The sequence below is a fragment of the Mastomys coucha genome, unplaced genomic scaffold (genome assembly GCF_008632895.1).
Source record: "Mastomys coucha isolate ucsf_1 unplaced genomic scaffold, UCSF_Mcou_1 pScaffold15, whole genome shotgun sequence".
Lineage (NCBI taxonomy): Eukaryota > Metazoa > Chordata > Mammalia > Rodentia > Muridae > Mastomys > Mastomys coucha.
This window is the reverse complement of record NW_022196897.1, coordinates 142738739-142761783: the sequence shown is the minus strand read 5'-3', so window position 1 is coordinate 142761783 and position 23045 is coordinate 142738739. Positions and strand designations below refer to the sequence as shown.

The following is a 23045-nucleotide window of genomic DNA, read 5'->3' as shown; positions in this document are numbered from 1 at the left end:
AGAAGGGTCTATTCAAGAGCTTTGCCCGCGCCTTCATTTGTTTGTAGTCTAGTTTTTCATTGTGGATATTAATACCCATATGTGACTTTCATTCTTAACCATTCTGTGGGTTTATTTTGTTGATAATGTTGGTTATTTAGTAAAAGGTTTTTCTTTGATTTTGTTTGAGACAGGATTCAGATATGTAGACCAAGCTAACTCTGGGCTTGCCTTGATCCTTCTGCTCTGGCCTCTTAGGTTCTGCGATCACAGGCTTGTGCTACTGTGTAGGCCAACAGCTTATTCATCATATTTTGAAACAGAAAAGGGTATCTCTCTATGTTGCCCAGTTTAATTCTAAACCTCTAGGCTTAAGTGATCCATCCTCGGTTTCCCAGGCAGCTGGGAGCACAGATGAATGATTTCAAAGTCGTTGAAGTCTAACTTTTCTGACTTCCTCCTGCTATGTATCTTTGATGTCAAATCCAAAAAAGTATTGCCAGATCATCAGTTTTATCAGGATTTCTTCTGTGCTCCCAGCCCCCCAGAGTTTCATAGGCTGGCCCACTACACGGGTGATTCCTATGCTTCAGTCCCCCTAGTTCACAAATTACAGATGACATTTGCATTTTTTTTTTTTTTGGTGTTAATGAAACCCAGGGCCTAGCCCTGGCTATGCAAGCACTCTGACACTGAGCTACAGTTTCATAATCTATTTAGAGTTAATTTTTGTGTATGCGTGAAAGCTCTAATTTCATTCTTTTGCATGTAGATTTTCGGTTTTCTAGCACCATCTGTTGAAACAACTATCAGTCCCCTCCCAAGAAGTCTTTTCCACATTGCCCTCGGGCCCTTCTTGAGAATAATCTGACCATCTTCATGCATGTAAGGGCTCATTTATTTTACGGTTTTATGTCTACTTTATTGATCAATATGTCTATTTTTATGCGGGTGCCACCACTGTAACTTCGTAGGTTTTTTTGTTTGTTTGTTTTGTTTTTTTTGAGACAGGGTTTCTCTGTGTAGCCCTGGATGTCCAGAAACTTACTCTGTAGTGAGGCTGGCCTGGAACTTAGATCTGCCTGCCTCTGCCTTCCGAAGATATGCTCTACCACTGCCCAGCATAACTGAGTGGGTTTTTTAAAAATGATTTCATACATATGTAGAATGTATCTTGGTTATTTTCTCCATCTCTAATTACCCTTCCTCATCTCACTCCCTCTGAACCTATTTTTCTCCAAAAGTCCCCTCTGACTTTCATGTTCATTTTTTCTAAATATTTTTTAAAAGATTTATTTATTTTATGTATGTGAGTACACTATAGCTGTACAGATGGTTGTGAGCTTTCATGTGATTGTTGGGAATTGAATTTTAGGACCTCTGCTAGCTCCAGTCAGCCTAGCTCCCTCTAATTGGCCCTGGCCCTGCTCGCTCCGGTAAACTCCACTTGCTCAGTCCTTGCTCACTCTGGCCCAAAGATTTATTTATTATTATATGTAAGTACATTGTAGCTGTCTTCTGACACACCAGAAGAGATCTCATTACAGATGGTTGCGAGCTACCATGTGGTTGCTGGGATTTGAACTCAGGACCTTTGGAAGAGCAGTCAGTGCTCTTATCCACTGAACCATCTTGCCAGCTCCTTTTCTAAACATTTTTGTGTCTTGTTTTGTTTTATTTTTGATGTATATATTTTTGCCTTTATGTATGTATCTTTAGCACATTTGTGTTTGGTGCCCATGGAAGCCCGAAGAGGTTGTAGGATTCCTTTGAAACTGGAGTTGAGTTGTAGTTGTGAGCAGCATGTGCGTGTAGCCTGTATTCTTACAAAAAATAAAAATAAAAAAAATAAATTTAAAGTCTGTAGACCAGGCTGGCCTTGAACTCAGAGAGATTGGCTTGCCTCTGTCTCATAAGTTCTGGGACTAATGGCAGTTTAAATTTCTGTATGTCAGAGCATGCATATAGTCAGAGGTCAGCTCATGGGAGTCCTCTCCTTCCATCATGTGGGATCAAAGTCAGGTTGTCAGACTTGGCAGCAAGCATCTTTACACACTTAGCCACCTTGAAGGCTCTCTGTAGGGTTTCCTACCAATCAGATTGCATCATCTTTGAACACAGACTAATTTTGTTGTTGCTTTGTTTTTAAATGAAGCAGGGTCTTATGTAGCCCAGTTTGGCCTTTACCTTGTTGTGTAGTCAAGGATGACCTTGTATTTTAGATCCTCCCACTTCTGTATTCCAAGTGCTAGGATTAGAGGCATTCACTATCATGTCTGGTTAGTTTTATGTAGTAACAGGACTTGAACCCAGGGTTTCCTGCCTGCAAATCCCCAATATAAGTACTGCATACAGAACTGCACCAGCACACCTAGCCCAAAACTTCTGCAAGTAGCTTTTACAAGAGAGAAAAACACCCACCAACTATTTGTGTTAGAGATTGTGAAGTTCAGCTTTCTTTCTTTTCTTTTTTTTTTTTTTTAGATTTATTTATTATGTGAGTACACTGCAGACACACCAGAAGAGGGCATCAGATCCTATTACAGATGGTTGTGAGCTACCATGTGGTTGCTAAGAATTGAGGTCAGGACCTCTGGAAGAGCAGTCAGTGCTCTTAACTGCTGAGCCATCTCTCCAGCCCCCCAACTTTAATTCTTAAATATATCAACTTTTGTTTTTTCATAGGAGCAGGCAAGTTTATGAAGGTTGGAAGGATCTGGGATCCTGTGGTGTGCTCAAGGTGATCAGTAACTTAGAGGTTAAGACCCACTGGAAACCTGGTCTGTGCTTCGGGTTTCCTCTGAAGCTGAGCTGGGTAAGCCCTAGCTTAGAAGGTGTGACACTGACTTGTCCCCTTTCTGAGTTCTCTCATGGCTTTCTTATCTTAGGAAGTGACCAATCTGGCTGAATCCCAGGGCATCCATCTGGTTAAAATAAACATCTTGGGTGGTCTAAGATGGAGTCTGAGAACTTGATGAAGTCAGGTTTGGAGGTGGGAGACAGATTTGGAAGTAGGGCTCAATTGTCTTTGAGAAGTGTAGGATTTTAGCAAGTCAAACATGGCCCCAGCCATTAGACTATTTCTTTCCCACTAGACCGCCTGTGTCCTTGACAGCTGCTTACAGTGGAGTTGGAGCTGGCCTCAGATATACATTGATGGACTGCAGAAACCTGTGGGGAAAGCCATGGCCCATGTTATGCAGTGGATGAGGACATGGGAAGTAAGGTGTTATTGTGTGGCACGTACCGTTTTGCTCAATCTATGATGTGGAGTCCAGGAATGGGAGGGTAGTGATTAAAGTGAAAAATCCCAGGAAGGTTGACCTTCATTCAGTTCACTATAGACTGTGGAGGGTTAAGAAGTCAAAAGACTCAGGGAAGAACTTTTTTCTTTCCTTCTTTTTCTTTTTTCTTTTATGTGCATTGGCGTTTTGCCTGCATTTATGTCTGTATGAGGGTTGTGGAACTGGAGTTATAGGCAGGTGTGAGCTGCCATGTGGGTGCTGGGAATTGAACTGGGATCCTCTGGAACAACAGCCAGTGTTCTTAACTGCTGAGCCATCTCCCCAGCCCCAAGAGCTTTTTTCCTTACCTTGTAACTGTTAAGATTGGGAGACTGGGGACTAGCTGACTTGTAGTGTACCCGATAGGTCGGAAGACTCTGGTTGATCCCGAACCCTTCTTCCCAACACACACACCAAGACAAACTTGGCAGAAGGGCCCTGATTTTGAGGCTAGCCTGGGCTACACACTGAAACTCTGTCCTAAAAACGAGGCATCAGGCACACTTAGCATGTAAATTTAAGCCAATCACCAACCCACGGCTTCTCAGGGGTTTGGTTTTGTTTGTGTATTTTTTTTTTTTTTTGAGACTAGGCTTTATGTATCTCAGGGAGCCTCCAACTTGGCTATATAGCTGAAGACCATCTGAATTTAGAAAAAAAATTATTATTATTATTATTTTATTTATTTATGTATTTATTTATTTTGGTTTTTTGAGACAGGGTTTTTCTGTATTGCCCTGGCTGTCCTGGAACTCACTCTGTAGACCAGGCTGGCCCCGAACTCAGAAATCTGCCTGCCTCTGTCTCTCAAGTGCTGGGATTAAAGGCGTGCACCACCACCGCCCAGCCTAAAAAAAATTATTGTGCATGTGGGAATACATGTGTGCCCCACTATATATGGGGAGACGAAAGGACAATTTGTAGTAGTCATTTCTCCCTTTTTTGTCACAGGGATCCTACAAATTAAACTCAGGTCATCAGGCTTTGCAAGTACATTTATACACTGAACCAACTCTTCAAGAGTTCTGGGATTACAGGTTTGGCTACAATTTATCATTCCAGAGTGAGTGGTGCTAGGGATCGAACCCAGGGCTTTGTGAATGCCAGGCAAATAGTCTGTCAACGTGTGTGTGTGTGTGTGAGCACTACGGCTTTAGCTCTCGGAACACAGTCTCAGTTTTATATTCTCTGAAAGGTTAGGGTTCATTTAGAGAAGCCGTTTCTCTTTACAAAGTGGAACCCTCAAAACACCTCTCTCTTTCAGGGTGATCAGTCACATTTTCATCACCATGTCCATATTCCTTGAGAAATAATTTAAAGGAATGAAGGTTTATGCTCGCTCAAGGCTTGCCTAGTGGTTTAAGATGGAGAGAAGGTGGGCTGGAGAGATGGCTCAATGGTTAAGAGCACTGACTGTTCTTCCAGAGGTCCTGAGTTCTAATCCCAGCAACCACATGGTGGCTCAAACCATCTGTAATGAGATCTGATGCCCTCTTCTGTTGTGTCTGAAGACAGTTAATGTACTTATATACATAATAAATAAATCTTTTAAAAAAAAAGATGGAGAAAAAGTGCTTACATACAACAGCTGGGAAGGGAAGGGAAACAGGAAAGGGATCTTCGCAGGTTCTGCTAGGGCACACCCACCCAGTGGCCTGCTTAGTGCCCCCTTAGTCCCTATTCTTCCATACCCCTAAATTATAAATTCATCCACTGACTAGTCAGCTAAAGCCCTCATGTCCTGGAAAAAAGTCCCAAAGCCCCTTCCCAAAAGCCTGTCATTTTAATACTGCAGGGCCTTCATGGGACAGTTCAGATCCAAACAACACATGGAGTATTACATTTCAGATGGCGTAACATCCTGCTGTGTAGCCCTAGGCTAGCCTTGGAGTCGCTGATTGTCCTGCCTCTACTCCTAGAATACTGGACCTGTATATTGCTCCCAGCAAAAGCAAACCTCTTTTGAGGTTTACCTAAGTCCTGGGCCTAACTGAGTTGTAGGGGACACTAACAGACCCCAGATGAAAGAGTAATGGGTATAGAAGGATCAGGAGTTCAAGGCTAGACTAGACGCATACAGGAGACACTATCACAAAACAAAACAAAACAAAAAAAACCAATCAAACCAAGGCTGGGGAGGTGGCCCAGCAGTTAGGAGCACTTGTTCCTTTTGCCAAGGACTTGAGTTTGGTCCCCAGAACCCATATGATGGCTTGTAATTTCTGTAACTACAACTCTAGGACATCTAACACCCTATTCTAACTTCTGGTGGCATACAAGCAAAACATGCACATGAAATAAATCTTAAAAATTTGAAAAAAAAAATGCAGCCAGCTGATTTGATTGTAGAAGTACTTAGCCCACATTGATATTAAAGATAGCTGGATGCTGTTAGTGGTAAACCGGTAAACCGCTCACCACTCCTTAACTTGGGTTTTGGACGACTCTCCGTGACCTTGAAGCAAGACACTTAAAAGTCCTAAATCCATACCTACACTGGTTGAGTTCAGTTACCTAAATCGCATCTCCTGCGTGAGTGTGTAAGAAACAGATGAGCACTGCCCAGGCCCAGAGCAGAACTGTTCACTACTGCTGTCTTTTGTACTTTATGCCACAGTTATAACCTAGATGTGGCAAAATACACCCTCAGCTAGTGGAATCAAATGGGAATTCACAGGCTGACAAAACAGAAGCAGAGGTCTTCTTGCCTTGAGCTGCAGTGAAGCACCTGTGGCTCTTATATCCGCATCATGCTTCTCCTCACCCAGGGGGACAAAACTGCCACCTCCTAAGTGGCAGTTCTGCCTGTAGTCAGCACATTGGCCAGGCTTACAGGGCTTGCATCCCTGTGGATAGTACTGGACAGGACAGGACAGATGCAGGTCAGCAAAGGTGGCTAGAGAGCAGCAGAGGAAGGGTGGGGTCAGAGCTCAGAGACTAGCACTTTCGGGAAAGCCGGGAGGATCTCTGAATTTGAGGCCAGCCTGGTCTACAGAGTTTCAGGACAGCCAGAGCTACAAAGAAACCCTGTCTCCAAAGCACAGCCGGTCCAATCAAGAATTCAGTTCGACTTTAAACATAAAAACCAAAACAACTTTATTTGACAAAAGACAAAAACCAGTTATTTACAGTAGTTTTTTGCTCAAATGTTGTTCAATGGGACAACCGTGCTTCTCCAGATTTATCTTACAAGCAACCTCAGCAGAGACTGCTCTACCCTTCAGATGCCCTGTTTTATTCCAGGAGGGGGGAATGCCAGAATATGTCAGCAGCATGGCTCCCTCCCTCCTCCTCTGCTCAGTGCACTGTGGGGAAAAAAAAAAAATCCCTCATCCTAGTATCACCCCTACCGCAGCATCCTGCAGCAGTCACGGGATCTCACAAACAGGTGGGGTAGAAGTGGCAAAACCACAAATTCAATGAAGCCGCCCCGCTCCTTTCCCAGCAGTGCCTCAGGGTGATAGATAGATGAGCTCCTTGGATCTCCTGGAATACAGGAAGCCAGAGGGAGGCAGGCGGCAGAGCCTAGGAAAGCAGTCCCCTACAAATAGCTAGTCTCTCCTGCCCACTTGCACAGCAAGGGATGCTCGAAGCCACTCGAGAGGTATGGAGGAAGCCTGGTAAGCATCAGGGGCTCCCTAGAAAGGCCAGAGTGGTCTTCTGCCTTCCTCTGGGACAGGCACTCCAAGTCAGTCAACATCCAAGAGCCCCACCCGTGCTCACAACCCAGTAAACGTCAGGAAATTACAGCCAGGGCTCCTCACAGCTTCTGGTTATTCAGAACACAAATATTTTGGTTAATAAAAATCTAGGATTAGTGTTTCTTAAGATATATAAAGATGGGGTATACTGCTGCTGAAAACTAAGCAAAGTAAACAGGGAGAAGGGAAGAGATTAGGACCTAGTGTGGTCTGTTCCTCAGGAAATTTAAGCAGGCAGGCCCTTGCAATCCCAACTTGTAGGGAAGTGAGACAGAGCTCCCAGGCGGCTGGGCCAGTCTGAAGCCGCACTAGCCTCTCTCCTCCAGGAAGGCTCCCCCTGCCTTTGTGACAAGTGGCATGTCTGAAGGGCCTCCTGACCAGCAGATGGCTCACTCTTCCCCAAGTAGGAGATGCTGGCACTTGACATTCTTGCCAAGTTCCAGAATAAATCCAAAGCAAGCTATAAAGGTGGTGCAGGGAGTTGGGGGATTACCCAGAACAGAGAGAAAAACAAAATTGTTTCAGTCTAGCTTAACCACCCCAAAATACAATAGAAACAAGTGTGTCTCTGCTGTGTCTTAAGTGGCTGCCTGGTTTGCTTGGACTTGGTTGTGGCTTTTTATCCCCCTCTGTGTCTGGTGCAAATAACCCACCACCTGTGGATATTTTCCTTCTGTCTTTTATAATAGGGTAAACCAAACCAAGAATTAAACAACCACTCTAGTCTGAACTCAGAACTACGGCAGACAATCTGCTGGTCCCTTATACAATCATCCTGTGCAGCCATAGATTACCCCACTTATCAAGCTCCATCCACCATGTAAGGTGCTCTCTCCCCACACCTGTGCTTCTGGGCTACCTACTGCCATTAACACAAACCACAGCAAAAGGAAAATAAAACAATTTAGCAAAAATCTAAACATTCAACTGGAGTCGGTTCTGTGACATCTGCTGGGCATTTCCTTTGTCCTTTGAATAGGTTGGAATGTGCACACCTGGCTCAACCAAAAGAGGCACAGCTTAGGGGCAGCTTGGACCCAGCTCAAGTCTGAACTTGGCAGCTTTCCTGAGCCTGCCTAGGAAAGCAGGCTGGAGTGCAGTGTCCCAGGGCTCTCTGGAGAAGCAGCAGCAGCAACACCACGCCTGGCTCTGGTGCCTTGGTCTCCTCGGAGAGGACACTTGAAGAAATGGCACTCAGCAGAGTACAGGCCCCGTAGAGTGCAGTGCAGCGCAGCGCCATCAGCTGGCGTCTTTCTGCTGAGGACCTCTGGACAGAGATGATCCTGATGCTTGGCAGTGATCCGTACATAGATAACCCTCTGTATGAAAGGGAAGTGAACCAGGAAGCTGGGACAGCTGGCCCGAACCTCAAGCTGCCTGGGAGCAGGTGCCTACTTGGCATTTTCTGAGACTAGAGGGAGTGGAGTGTGTAGTAGTGGTGGTGCTGGGTCCTGCTGCTTCTGCAGCTCCATCTCAGCAGCCCTCTGCAGCGCCACCTCCACCAGCAACTGGAAGCTGCTGAAGTCGTCCTTGTCCTGCTCCGGGGGTGTGGGTGGTGGCGTATTGAAGAGTCCACCTGTGGGGCTTCCAGCCTCTGCCCTAGTCAGCAGGGTGAGTGTGCTGCTAGGGGTCACCAGGGCCTTGGGGGATTCCAGCTCCACTGGTGGGAAGGGCGCTGCTGGCTTCTCCCCTTGGCCTGAGTGGAGTGGCATGGAGCACACAGACAAGGAGAGCATGTTGGTCGGGGCTGGCACAGACACAGCCAGCAGGGAGGGGCTACTGCCCCTGGGGAGAGCCACATCCGAGGCCTTACCCCCACGACGAGAGATGGTGAACTGATTAGGGTCTTTGCCATCCTTCCGAAGCATGTCGGGGAGAAGGCGACGCCGGGCATTGATGAACCAGTTACATATCTAGAAAGAATGTTAAGAGATTGATTATTAGTTAACTCCATTCAAAACAGCTACAAAATGCTCACAGTATTCCAGACACCAAGACAGCAGCAAGCATTTCAGAAAAGATGCTAGCAGTGGAATGGTGGGGCATTGGTGTTGAAGGTGCAGACTTGAGGAAATAGTTTTCAATTGAAATCTTTTTTTGTTTTGTTTTGTTTTTGTTTTTTTGGTTTTTCGAGGCAGGGTTTCTCTGTATAGCCTAGGCTGTCCTGGAACTCACTCTGTAGACCAGGCTGGCCTCGAACTCAGAAATCCACATGCTTCTGCCTCCCAAGTGCTGGGATTAAAGGTGTGCTCCGCCACTCCCTGGCTGTTTTGTTTTGTTTTTCGAGACAGGGTTTCTCTGTGTAGCCTTGGCTGCCCTGGAACTCACTCTGTAGACCAGGTTGGCCTCGAACTCAGAAATCCACATGCTTCTGCCTCCCCAGTGCTGGGATTAAAGGTGTGCTCCGCCACTGCCTGGCTCAATTGAAATCTTAAGAGACAGAGGCAGATGTGCCTATTTCCATGAGTTCAAGGCCAGCCTGGTCTAAATATGAGTTCTGTGAAAGCCAAGGCTATACTTCCAAAGTGGCTACGGAGTAACTATGAAAAATGCCGAGGCAGGCATGTGTGGCTCAGCGCAGTGTGGTTATCGAGGGCCCCTCCCAGGGTGAGGGTTTAGTTTTACTATGAACAAAGTTTTACTATGAACGAGTTACTGGTTTTTATTTTTAATTTTATTTTTTGAGACAGGGCACCACTGTATAGCTCTGGGGAGAGGAGAGATTGCTTCCAAGCAACACCAGGGCCATTAGGTCTGTCACCCCTCTCTGTGTATGCTGTGTCACGCTTTGTCGCTTAAGGTGTGTGTAGGATGGGAACAGGCCTGACACCCTGTGCCCATTGTTCTTCTTTGCAGTGTTGAGGGTTGTTCGTGTTAGGCAAGTGATTAGCACTGAGATGACTCCTGGCTTCAAAGCTCTCTTTCTGACCTCCTTCCAGTGTAATGTTCTCAAAATGCAATGGCTGGTGATACGGCTAGGAAGTGGCTGTTTGTTTCCAACTACCACTAATCTTAGTCCAGATTCAGGAGCCAGGGCACTAAGACCCTCCTGCCCAGTCTACCTTTCCAACCCGACCCCATTCCTTCCTGCTTTTCTGCTGTTAGCATGTGCAACGGCTTTTAGGCCCTGCTCATTCAAAACAAAATAACAAAACACAAGATAGTCTTTAATCTCAGCGCTCTAGAGGCAAAGGCTGTAAACCCTGTGGGGTGGGGATGACGCATGCCGCTAATCCCACCACTTGGGAGGTAGAAGCAGATCGGTCTACAGAGTGAGTTCCAGGACAGCCAGAGCCATTACCCAGAGATATCCACTCAATACCCCCCGCCTCCCCAAAAAAAACCCAAACCGAACTTAACCTCCAAAGAACGCTACACCTTCTATATAGCACATTCCCTTCTTCCAGGGAAGCGTTCTTGCCTACTGGTAGACCAAGACCCAGGATTTGCACCTCCAGGGCCTATTTCTCTAACACCAGCTACTGTGTCCGATGAGCATTAGCATCGAACTTTTATTCTATAAAATGGCCGAGCCATCTCCAGTATTCCTGGTGAACACACTTAAAGCTCAGCCTGGCAGAAGGCAGAACCTCACCTGATAGGACCCAGACAGTCACTTCTCTCCATACCTGTCTCAGGACCCTGAACCCAGCTTATGGAGCCCCTAAAACAGTTGAATCAGAGCCCCCAACCCCCAACATTTCCCTACTCTCTCTTTCAGGGCTTCTTAGCCATCATTGTTTGCCTACTATGCTTCAGACCAGTCACTGGTGCTTTTTGGGGCTGCCTTTTAACAGTTATATGCCCTGCCCTGAGGTGCTGACATCATCTGGTTGTGCAATGGCAGTAAACACACAGGTGAATGACCACCAGGACATGCCCAGAAAACAGGAAGGAACAGTATATAAAACCTACGAAGATTCCCTTTCTAACTGCTTCCTGTTGGCCATGAACAGCTCCCCCACTGTCCAGCACACTATGCCACTGCTTCATAACTAGCCCAGAAACAATGAGCAAGCAATCCCGGACCAGGCCTCTGCAACTATGAGCGATAAAAAACAAACCCTCCCTTAATTAAAATAAATACTAAACATCAGAGACAGAGCTAATAGGTCTGTCTGAGAGGCTGAGGCCGAAAGGGCAGTAAGGTCCAGGGCCAATCACGAGCACTGAGGTAACAGTAGCGAATGCTACAAGGGTCCCTGAGTCAATGAAGTCAACTATGATGGTACACACTTGCAATTCCAGCACTGGGAGGCCCCGGCAGGAAGATGAGTTCAAGTGTGAGGCCAACTTGGGCTACTTAGTAAGACCCTGCCTCAAACAGATAAACACAAGGACTAAGGAAAGGACAGGTTGTGAATGTGTGTTGTCTGTGTGGTCCTTGTTGCTCAGGAGCCTAGGCTGAGAAAGCAACCCAATTCAACATGGAAGAGGTCATGGTACGTGACGAGTTCTCAGCGTCAGGGCTGATCCCACTAGCTGGGATCACCCTTGTCATGTGGTTTGACAAGTTTCACACCCTAGGTCCTTCTGTCCTGTTAGTTCATCAGCAGACACATTCAGAGCCTGTACTAAGCACCAGCTGCTGTAGGAAAAAGAATGGTCAGGAGTCTTCCTTAGAAGGCTGCAGCAATGCCTCGTACTTCCCTACAGCATGCTGAGATCAGAGACCAGGCTCTTGAACCCATCTTCTGGCCCTGACTAGAACTAGGCTCCTTTCTTGGTACATTTCTTGAGCAAGCTCTTGGGTATAGTCTTCTCATGAGATCTCTGCCATGTCTAGCCAAAGAGACAAGACACCTGGCATGACAGAGAGTGACCTGTAGCAGCCAGATGCAATTATACAAATCCTACAGAAGGGCCCCATCAAGCTGACCTGACAGAGGCATCTATGGTTCTTCTTCCCCTCTCCAATCCAGCTTCAAGAGGGCTGCCCCTGGGATTCTTTAATCTCTTCACCTCAGTGCTTACACACAGCAGGCACTGGCAGATACTGGCTCAAGTTCTAGCTGGGTTCTTTACAGGGGCGGGCGGGGGGGAGGGCGCTGAACTGCTGGCCAGGTTGGAAGCAGAACTGACACCTGTGTCTTGCAACCGCTTCGTAGGCATTCTGTTAAATCTGTACACAAGCCTAGGAAGTAGTAGGCAGTGTCCCCAAAACCTTAACACAGAGATGAAGAGACATGCCTAAAGTCACACTGCCTTGGGGCGCACAGCTGGTTTCACAAGCTGACCTCTTGGCTAGAGCCCCCTTCTTCCCTTGCCTGCCACAAGGACAGTTAAGTAATCCTCATAAATCTAAAAGCATCAATCACTCCAACACACACCTGAGCTCCCGACCACCCTGCTTACTTCATCACCATCAGTCAAGGACACGCTTTGGTGATGATCTCCACTGCTGAGGTAGTGGCCATCACTACGCGCCACGCCCCACCAGACAGCGCCACGCCTCACCAGGCTTTAGACCCTTTCTCCCACCAAGGCAGCACCTGTCCACCTGCTTCCTACCTCCCTCAGTCACCTTTCCTCCTTTACCTCTGGCTGTGAGGTGGTGGGAGCAGGAAGCAGGTACCATTTTAGTGACTTGTCTAGCAAAGCTGGGAGGAATGTAGCTTCGAAGACAGTAAGGCGGCTTTCTGGGAACCAGCTACTAGCTGTGTGGGCACCTAGACCAGGACACCCTCCACACGCACCCTGTTCTACAGATTGTCTGATGGACTACTGCTGTCTTTTCCTCCCACAGAACTGCACATCTGAGGAATGAGAGAGCAACCCCTAGATTTATGCAGTGCTGGGGACCCATAGCAGAGCTTTGACTAGCAGGGAAGTACTCTTCGAAGGGAACTTCATGCTCCACCCTTTATCACAGATGTGCCTCACTATTCCCTGCCCCAGTACTAGGGACTGACCCAGGGCCTCAAGTGTGCTAGATAAGTGCCCTGTCACTCAGCTTCATCCCTAATCCTTGGAGGGATTTAAAAAATCTGTTAAAGTAGCTATTTTCAATCTGCTCTATGGATTCTAGGCAGACAGGATGAGGTAGGGTTAGGAAGATGTTCTTGTCGTTAGATTTATTTGCTTTTACTTTTTTAGATTAGGGTCTCACAGCTCACTCTGTAGTCCTGGCTGGCCGGGAATTTAACATCTACCTGTCTCCAATTATTCCTGAATGCTAGGATTAAAAGTATGCATCCCACTATGCCAAATTTTGGATTTCTTTTGCGACAGGATCTCTGCAGCTTAGGCTGACCTGAACTGGTGGTAATCCTCCTGTAGTCATAGATGTGAGCTGCTATGCAGACTTAGAACAGTGGTTTCTCTAACCTGTTCTGGTGAGCATCAACAGTTCTTTAACAGTGTCACACAGAAGCAGCTCAACCAACAGGACGGCCTCGAGGAGCGGATGACATGTCGCCTGTGGAAGACCCAGCTTCGACAGGACAAGATCTAAGTAAATATAGTGACTGCCTGCACAGGGGAACAGGTTACTCCTACCCAGCCTTTCCAGGCTTCTTTCTTCCCCCAAGGGCCTTACCAGAGGAATAGCTCTGCAGCCAGTGGGCTCAGGAATGTCAGGAAAAGGTCTTAGAGGTGCAGTTCTGATTGGCCTCACCACAGAGCAGAGCCCTCCCCGGGCAGCCCAGGTGGTAGGGAAGCTAAGAACCCTCCATGCAGTCCTGGAACAGGAAACCAGATGAAGCCAACCAATAACTTAGGCTCTGAGAGTCCTCAATCCTCCACAACACAACTTTGTTGTTTTTCTTTTGGGGGTTGGAGGGAGGAGGTGCCTTATTCTTCCAATTGCCTGGCTCTGGACAAAGCCCAGCAAACCACTTACTTACATGACTCACTGACTTGCTAATGACATGGCTCCAGGGCACATAAAAAAGACACAATCAAAAGAGGTGCCCCAGGGAGAAGAAACCAGCTTGGCATAATGCAGATACCTGTTGGGCCAGTGACTAGTTCATTTAATGTTCTTCCTTTGGGGCAGGTGTGTGGCTTGGTGGGAGAGCTTGGGACAGTCTTTAAGAGCAAAGGAAAAATTTGAAACTAAATACAGGCAAAGCTGCGAACATTTCCCACACCATTTCATTTTCTGCAGTTGCAATTACTTAGCCCTTCCCTGACAAATACTGATTTAAAAACAAAAAACCAAAACAAAACAAAACAAAAAAAACCCAGAGTGGAGCAATTACAAACAAAAGTAAGGTCTCTGCTCCCCATACCCACAGAACTCTGTGCTAGCTAAATGCATCCAGCTAAAAGTCCTAATGCTGGGCCCAGCACAGATGCCCAGGGCCTGTGGAAGCAGTGGTCTCCCTTAGAGGCTGGGGTTCCCGGTAAGTAAGGAATATGGTAATCAGAGTACACAGCAGGAATGTGGGTCAGAGATGAGACCTACTTGTAAACATGCAACTGATGTCTTGGAGTGACAGGTGATGTCAGAGGTGACTTGGGAAAAGCATGGAATCAAGATGCTTTCTAGCCAGGAAGGGTGGCACACACCTTTAATCTCAGCACCCTGGAGGCAGAGGCAGGTGGATCTTTGTGAATTGCAGGCCAGAGGCCAGTCTGGTCCATACAGAGAGTTTCAGGACTACCAGGTCAAGATGACCTGCCACAAAAGACAAACAAACAAAAAACCAGAAAAAAAACCACCAAACAAAACCAAAACAACAACAAAACAGACAAAAAATGGTTATAAGCCCCCACTGTGGTACCTTTAGGCCAAGCCCTGGGAGGTGCAGGCAGCTAGATCTCTCAATAAGACAAGGCCATCCAGGGCTCCACAGCAAGACCTTATCTCAAAAAACAACCCTAAACCTTATATTCCTTAACACTGAAGGGAAATGTGTATGGGGCTGAGATCTCAAAGGAGCGTGAGAAAGGGCAGGGCCAACTGGAGCTGTCAGCTTCCACTCAGGCACTTGAGGTGCCTGAAGAGCCTTCAGGAGAGGTGGGCGGACTGCTGAAGCTGATGTGAGGTATCCTTTAGGGAGTGCCAGACGGCCTCCATACATCCCAGCCCTCCATACATCCCAGCAGCTGATCCCTGCCTTCTACTTGCCTGCTGAAGTGAATGAAGCTATGGTCCTGTAAACCTCACTGGTCTCTGCAAGGACATTTTGACTTTCTCTTTTTCACCTATACAAGTAGGTGCATCATGTCCAACTACACATCTGGAGCAGATGGCAAAATATGCTACAGTAAATTTATTTACTTTGAAAAATTGGTCTTGCCAGGCAGTGGTGGGGCACGCCTTTAATCCCAGCACTTGGGAGGCAGAGGCAGGCAGATTTCTGAGTTCGAGGCCAGCCTGGTCTACAGAGTGAGTTCCAGGACAGCCAAGGCTACACAGAGAAACCCTGTCTCAAAAAACCAAACAAAAAAACAAAACACCCCCCCCCTCGAAAAACTGGTCTTATAGCTGTATATAAGAGCAAAAATAAATGTTTTAAACTCCGTTTTATGTTTGTACTATACATTTATGACACAATAATAAAATTATTAAAGTTAGCATCTGGAGGGGAGGGAAGGCAGGACCACGGAACAGCTCTTCCGTGCAGTGCTAGAGAACCCCGTTCCTTGGAGTGCAGCTCTTTCGTGCAGTGCTAGAGAACCCCGTTCCTTGGAGTGCAGCTCTTTCGTGCAGTGCTAGAGAACCCCGTTCCTTGGAGTGCTGTGCCAGTCACTGCTTTACCACTCGGCCCATTCTCAGCTTTGAGAAATAGTGTCCCTGACAAGAAGCAATTTCAATACCGTGCGACAAGTGGCTTGACAGGACAGGTGTGGGGTGCCACAGGGATGCACTGCAATGGCTTTACACAAGAAGTGGGACAGAGGGTTTGCAAGAGATGAGTGCTTGACAAGAGTGAAGTAAGTGAAGGCCAGGCAGCCCCAGGAAGGACTGCAAAGGAAGCTGGGGTGCTCTGAAGTCTGGACCCCATCTGAGGACAGTGGGGTCCCTGAAGTATGTGTCACACGATCTCATCTGTGCTTCTGTGACTGAAAGATAAAGGCTGGAGGCAGAGGGACCAGCAAAGGCTGTCTGTGCAGTTCTGGTCTCAAACTCTAGGCCTTTTGTTTTTGCCCATGTGCCTCTAGAGCACGTAAGTTCAAAGGCACCTTCCGGGGAGTCCTGACAGAGGTCCAGGTTCTGCATTCCCTTGTCTCTATTGGCTTGTCTTAGTATTCATCAATCTGTACCCCACTCCCCCGGGCTAGGTGTTCCCTGAAAGTATCCTAGTAGTAGAAGCTGGGTCCAGGAACTAAAGGTGAAATGTTCCATGCTGCAGAGCACCCCAAGTGGTGTTTGGATTCTTGAGAATGCTCCAAGCTTCTTTCCATTGTCAGATGAGGAAATGAAGCTCAGAGTGACAGCAGCAGACCGGCTGAGGTCCAGAGTCCTCTTGTGAAAAGGTTGGGTGGACAATCAGGTCCAAGTCTAGACCCTGCCTCAAGGCAGACTTGGCTTTACCACCGTCTAGGGTATAGAGCTAGGTCACAGAACTTTTACAGGCTGACTACTTGCCATGCCTCTTCATGGAAGGAAGAGCAGAGGTGGGAAGCCTGGGAAGTAGCAGGATCAGGTGAGGTAACGGGAGGAAGGAGCCAGCTTGTGGGTTGGAGAAATGGTAGACAGGCCAGAAGAGAGAAGCAAGAAAAGGCCTGCTGGCTCAGGAAAGGAGCAGTGAGGCCAGCAAGACAGGGGCAGGTCTCTGGTCTAGACCAAAGGCCTACTGCATAAACTAGGGAGGTGAGAGCCAACCCAGACCCAGAGCGCTGGTGTGTGTGTGTGTGTGTGTGTGTGTGTGTGTGTGTGTCAGCATTATGCAAACAGCAAACCCATCTGCTGGTCGGCAGGACAACTGAAAAGAGACACAACTTCTAGTACAAACGTCTCAAGTGTGCCCCTCAGTGTGGTTCACAAAGGTCCTTTTATATCCAGTTTAAAATGCGTTCCTCCTAACAGTTCCACCAGGCACTGGAGAGGAATGTATAACTAGCCACCTCCTCTTCCTTCTGAGGGCTGGGATCACAGGCGTGTACCGGCTTGTCTACCTCCAGCTCCACTGCTAAAAGACCTTCTCTTCTACACCAAGAAATTAAAAAAAAAAAAAAAAAATTCCACAGGCATATGTGCACTTGCAGAGGTGAGGAGCCCTTGGAGCTGGGGTTACAGGAGGCTCTGAGCTGCTTGATGTGAGCAGAGGCCAGAACATGGATCCGTAGGAAGTGCTCTCAATCCCTGGGTCATCTCTTCAATCCATTCAATTCATTTTTAAGCCAGCCCTGTTCCAACAGTGCTGTGGGCAGCACCCTAGAACCTCTGCTCCCATGCCCTTTCACCTACCAGGCCAACAAGAACAACAACTCATCCCCTCACAAGGACCAACGCCTCAAGTGCGGCCTCAGTGACCTCACTTTCCCCTGGGGGCCAGGAGCGGGCTTCTCATCTTATCCCAGCAGGGGTTATGATAGGCCACCATGGCCACAGGGTATGGGGCCAGAGCCAGAGACTGGAGCCTGGTCCCCTCTCACCTGTAGCACCGAGAGGTTGGTCTGTCCGGAGAGACTTAGCTTCTCCTGCTCCGAGGGGTAGGCGTTGTAGCGGTGCAGGTACAGCCAGTCCCGGAGGATCTTGACTGACTCCTTGGGCAGGTTCCCCCTGCGCTTCCTCTTGCCGGTCAGTGACAGGAGCCCTTCATCCTCGCCTAGATCGCTGTCCGACATGGTGCTTAGGGGCTAAGCTGGACCTCTGGGGAGCCTGGGGCAAGGGACAAAGGGGATACGGATAACATTACCACTTAGTACCTATCCCCTTTCCTTAGTCTCCGAGTGAGTTCACTGTCACAAGCAGGAGTCACAGTCTCAGATCCCGGAGAGTAAAACCACCATAGCCTGAGCAAGCTGGATGAATCCTAAACGCCACCAATTCATGGACTGATTCATGGAACAGAGGGACCACTGAGACAGACACGGGTGGAGCCTTTTCAAAGACAGAACAGTACTAGAAAGAACTACAGCTTCCACCTGTGGTTCTGAGACAGTGTCTCTCTACATAGCCCAGGCAGGTCCTCCTGCTTCTGCCTCCCCAGTGCCAATGCTCAGTTTGAATTCTGTTTTCCAGGCTGTCCTGGAAACGTAACAGCTATTACCTCACTTAACTCTTTTGAAAACTCCTAAAAGGGGAAACTTGCAACCTCACTTACTAGCTATCTACTCAAGAGAAATGCACACCTGTCCCGCACAGAAGCCGGGGCCACCGATGTTCACAGGAGCCAAAAAACGAGGAAACGAGGAAAGATCAAGAGATCTTCAACAGATGGCTGAACAAACGAGCTATTTGGCCATAAAAAGAAACACAATGGGCCTGGAGAGATGGCTCAGTGGTTAAGAGCACTGGCTGCTCTTCCAGGGGAACTGGCTCAGTTCCCAGCACTCACATGGTACCTCACAGCCACCTATAACTCCAGTTCCAGGGAATCCAATGCCTTCTTGTGACCTCTATGGACATCCATGTGGTGTATATGCATACGCATAGGTGAAACATTTATACACATAAAAGTAAACAAATTATAAAAAGAGAGTACACTTCTGATGCTTGCTACAACATGGATGGAGCATGAGTGCATGCTCAATGAGAAGAGGCCAGTCATAACAGACTTCTCTTGGCTGGGTGGTGGAGGCGGGGCACCTTTAATCCTAGCACTTGGGAGGCAGAGGCAGGTGGATTTCTGAGTTCGAGGCCAGCCTGGTCTACAGAGTGAGTTCCAGGATAGCCAGGGCTACACAGAGAAACCCTGTCTCAAAAAAAAAAAAAAAACCCCACTGTTGTATGTTTCCATGTATGAAGGGATGTTTGTAACAGGCTGCTCTACAGAGCAGTTCAGCAGTTAGTTAGGGATAGGAGGATAGAAGGATTTTAGCCGCCGGGCGGTGGTGGCGCACGCCTTTAATCCCAGCACTTGGGAGGCAGCGACAGGCAGATTTCTGAGTTCGAGGTCAGCCTGGTCTACAGAGTGAGTTCCAGGACAGCCGGGGCTACACAGAGAAACCCTGTCTCGAAAAACCAAAAAAAAGAGAAGGATTTTAGTCTGTTTTATTTAAAATTTTATTATATATATAATATTCTTTGACCAAAGTGCTCTTTTATTTCCCCCCCTCCCACCAAATCTCTTCTCTCCCCCTCCCTTCCAGGATTTTACTTATCTTACGTATATAGACGTTCTGCCTAACATACGTCTCCGCACCACACATGCAGAGTCCTGGTAGGACAGAAGGAGGCAGATCCTCCAGACCTGGAGTTAGACTGTTGTGAGCCCTATGTCTGTGCCGGCATCTGAGCCCAGGCTCTCAGTAAGAGCAACAAGTGCTCTTAAAGTACCGAGCCATTCCTTCAGTCTTCCCCCTCCCCTATGTCTCCATGCCTGCTTATTTTAAAAGTGAATTTCTGGGGCACTCTCACAGAAGACATGGCTCCCATTCCCCACACCCACGTGGAGGAACACAGACACCCACAAATCCAGTTCCAGGGGATTTGATGCCCTCTCTTGACTTCCGAGGTGCAGATGAAAATCCACACGAATAAAAAAATAAATAAATTCTCGGGTAATTACCCTTCCAAGGCCCAGAGGCGGGTCTGGTAACTGTTCAGTGTGTCCTGCCGCCGGCCACTGTGCAGTGCCGTGGGTAGTGAGTCATTCCTTCGGTGGTTTTTTAGACCTTCTTCCTTGGTCTGGCCTCTGACCTGGTCCCAGACTTAATCTCAGAATCCTGACCAATGAAGTGTGGCTCTGGCCCCTGCTTTAACTTCTACTGGGTAGCTAAATGTCCTCCTTTCAGAGTTTGAAGCCCTCCTCCGTAAAGGAGGTTTCTCTGCATAGATAACTCGTATCAGCTGCCCCTCCAGCAGACAAAGTTCCAGTTCACAAAAGCAAAAGAAATTTACATTTTAATAGCACAAGTTCTAGGCCAAGGCTGAGCCAGAATCTCAAGGCTCCTCCCTTCTCTGTCTTTTAACAGCTCCCCAGCAGGCCTAGCCAAAAGACTCTGCCATCTCCCAGGTTTTGTTTCCTTGACTTGGGCCAGAGCCCAGATCTCTGGGCTGGCTAAGCCAGACTTTCGAGGGAAGAAGGGTCTACCTTCAGCCAGGCCACCTGGAGGCGAGCCGGGCACTGCTCGGAGTCACTGCTTCAGGGGAGCACAAGTAGGATGCATTCTGAGGGCAGACACCAGGACAGCTGGGCTACCAGCTCAGGGAGTCAGCTCTGGCAGTGGGTGAGAAGTTTACTCAAGGTTATCTTTAAGAATTCCACTCTGGCTGCCTGCCAGAACCCAGTCTTCAGGGTTACCGGTGTGGGGCCAGAACAGCACCCCTTCAGCTCAAACTTTTTCCACCTCTGGGTCCTGCACCCTAGGGCTGTCTGCAGGGCGCGCGCGCGCGCGCGCGCACGCACGCACACACACACACACACACACACACACACACACACACACACTCAATATCCCTCATGCAAATTGAACACTGCTCTGATAACCGACCTGACCCACTGCTCATATCCCACAAGTTCCCAGAGTTTTACAAACACACACAGCTTTACACACAATACCTAGGACCAACGACTTAAGACTCTCGAAACTAGCCCAACTCCTGCACCCGCCCACCCACGAACTCCAAGTGACCTGCCCACCCACGATCTCTCCGACCCAAGAGCACTCACGTCACCACACCGGCCATCCATCAGTTTTTACACTCATTGGGTTATTGGAGGCACCCCTTGGACACTGCACCCCATCAATCTCCTACACACTCCCACAACACCATCTGCAACCACTCCCACAGGAACTTTCTGACAACTCGCCCAGCTCCAGATACTCTTCCCCCGGGCCGTACACTGAGGCTGGAGTTCCCAGCAGTTCACACAAAGCGCGCAGCCTCCCCCGCGGCCCAGACGCAGCGGAGCACATGGCTCATGGGGCGCCGACGAATCCGCCGGCGTTCAAGGCACCCACACTCCACTGTCCCCCACCAGAGTCACGGTGCGTACAACAGCTCCCCTGCCGGTCCGCCACCCGGCGCTTGGGGGGGTAGGGGAAACTCTGCAAGAAAGAAAACTCACGTGTCCATTTTGGGACAGGAAAAAAGTTTGAGTTCCCAACCCCTTCCCTGGTACTCCGCGCAGGCTGACTCTTGGGGCGCGGGGCCGCCGGAGCGTGCGCGCTCGGCTTTGTGCTCCGAACTCGGCCCGGAGGGGGAGGGGAAAAGAGGGGGCTGGGCTCCAACCTCCGCGCCGCACCCCCCCCCACCCCCAACTCTGCGCCCAGACTCCATGTTGGCCGCCCCCCTGCATCGGGGACGCGCACAGTCCCCCGCAAGACGCCCGGCTGCTCTTCGCCTGGCCCCGGAGTCCAGGCGCGCACAAACTTTCTCCGCGTCGCCAGCCCCACGCGCCCCACAGCCTTGGCCCGCCCGGGAGTGACAGATGCCTCGGAGACAGACTTTCCTTTGTTCCAAAGGAAAGGGGAACTCGCGCGGGCTCCCAAGCCCTCTCCATCGGAGCCCCGCCCGCGGCCCCCACCTCCAGCTGTCACTCGGCGGCCCCCCGGTCCCGCTCCGCCGCCTTGCCGGAGGGGGGGGAGGCTGCGGGCGGTTAGCAACGTGCACTTTTGAAACCAAACAAACCCGCTCCCCGCGCGCTCACCCCGCTGCAGGGCACCGGCCGTCCTCTCCCAGAGGATCTTTGGGAGCTGACCCCCTCCCTCGAAGACCCCGAACAGCCCCTCCCCGGGCCCTCCGCGCCCGCGTCCCGCGGTCCCGACTCACACACACACCCCCGGGCTCACACACCCACTGTCGCACGCGCCGGGACGACGCCCCCTCCCCCGCCCCGCCGCCCCAAGAAACTTTCCAAGTTGTCCGCGCGCCTCCTCCCGCGCCTCCAGCCCTCTGGCGCCCCGCACTCACCTTCCCTGGCGGCTTTCCGGCCCACGCGGTCTCGGTGGGGTGCGGGACGACCCGGCCGGGGCGGGGGTCCGCCGCGGGAACGCGCCGCGTACCTGCCGGGTCTGACACCCGCCTGACAGCTCGCGGCTGGAAAGCACCTCGCGACCTGACGTCAGATCCCCTCTCCTCCCATCGCGCCCGCCGCACCCTCCCCCACCGCCCCGAGGCAGAAACAAACTTTGTGCGGAGCGTGGCCAGCTACGCCCACCCTCGGGGGCGGGCCTGCGGAGCCAGGGGGCTTCGCCCCGCCCACGCGCCGGAGGGGGCGGGCCCGCGGCACCTCCTTCCTGCGCCCACCCACCTTAGGAATGCCACATGGCCGGGGCCCGGGGCGGAGCGGTGGGACCAGGGCTCCGAGAGTCAGCTCCAGGGCAGGAAGTGGCCCGCTCCTCCTTTCTGAGAGTGTTTCCGGAGCGCCTACTGTGTGCTCTTCCATGGGGGTGGGGGCACTCCCGGACACAAAGGGTGCCAGTTCCCGTACCTTTGTAAGTTCGTCTCCTCCTCTGGGAGCCTGCCCTTGTGGGGATGGGGAAACTGAGGCTCCGTAGGTGCGGAGACTTACTCCCAGGTGCTAAGGGACCAGTTGTTTGGTCCGCCTGTAGGGTCGCGGCGAAGGCCACTTTGGATAAAACCCCAAGCCTAGCGCAGAGGGTCGGCCAGGGGTGAGTAGGGGCTGCGCCCCAGGAGCGTGGGGAAGGCAAGCACCCGTGTCGCAGTTTGGAGGTGGCCGCAGTTACTCGCTGGTCCCTGACTTACCACGTGTGCCAGTGTCCTTTGGCCCAGGTGGGTCTGATGATAGAGGGAGCCCGAACATTTCCCTTGGTGGCTAGCCGCAGATGGAGAGGGTGAACCTAGGCGCTTCCAGCGGTCCCGGCTAATGTCATTTTTCCTCAAGTTTTCCTTGCCTCCAGGTTCCCTGACAGTCTGTCGCTTGCTCTCTGCATTAGTGTGGCATAACCTAACTCCAGCTAACAGAGGCCTTTTCTGGGTTTGTGATCATACAGGCCCAGAAATCTGAGACGCACGTGCATTGCGTGCATTGGAACAGTCTTCCCTTGGTTGTTGTTG

General features: G+C 49.8%; 1 protein-coding gene and 1 long non-coding RNA gene across 7 annotated transcripts in view; one reads left to right on the top strand and one right to left on the bottom strand.

Annotated features, from left to right (window-relative positions):
- Positions 1 to 6326: 6326 nt before the first annotated feature.
- Positions 6327 to 22376, bottom strand: Tgif2 (TGFB induced factor homeobox 2). Of its 5 annotated transcripts, none has more exons than XM_031372522.1 (3): positions 22279 to 22376; positions 17513 to 17738; positions 6327 to 8877 (listed from the first exon to the last, which is right to left on the bottom strand). In XM_031372522.1, exons 2-3 carry the CDS (start codon positions 17702 to 17704, stop codon positions 8356 to 8358), a joined length of 714 nt encoding a protein of 237 aa, XP_031228382.1. In that variant the 5' UTR covers positions 17705 to 17738; positions 22279 to 22376; the 3' UTR covers positions 6327 to 8355. The 5 variants fall into 5 exon arrangements, with proteins under 5 accessions (XP_031228382.1, XP_031228378.1, XP_031228381.1 ...); XM_031372518.1 differs by lacking the exon at positions 22279 to 22376 and adding an exon at positions 21939 to 22147; XM_031372521.1 differs by lacking the exon at positions 22279 to 22376 and adding an exon at positions 21676 to 21806.
- Positions 20671 to 23045, top strand: part of LOC116091276 — a 73720-nt gene continuing 71345 nt past the window's right edge. Inside the window, exon 1 of one of the 2 annotated variants that reach the window (XR_004118984.1) lies at positions 20671 to 21013. This is a non-coding gene — a long non-coding RNA (uncharacterized LOC116091276). Of the gene's footprint in view, positions 21014 to 22365; positions 22463 to 23045 lie in introns of those variants that run through there. The other variant, XR_004118982.1, reaches the window with a different exon arrangement.

Coding starts and splice junctions, on each gene's coding strand:
- Tgif2 (XM_031372522.1), bottom strand. CDS start 17,704: ATGTCGGACAGCGATCTAGGCGAGGATGAAGGGCTCCTGTCACTGACC. Junction 8,878..17,512: donor CCAACCTCTCGGTGCTACAG/GTGAGAGGGGAC, acceptor CATTCTTTCTAG/ATATGTAACTGGTTCATCAA.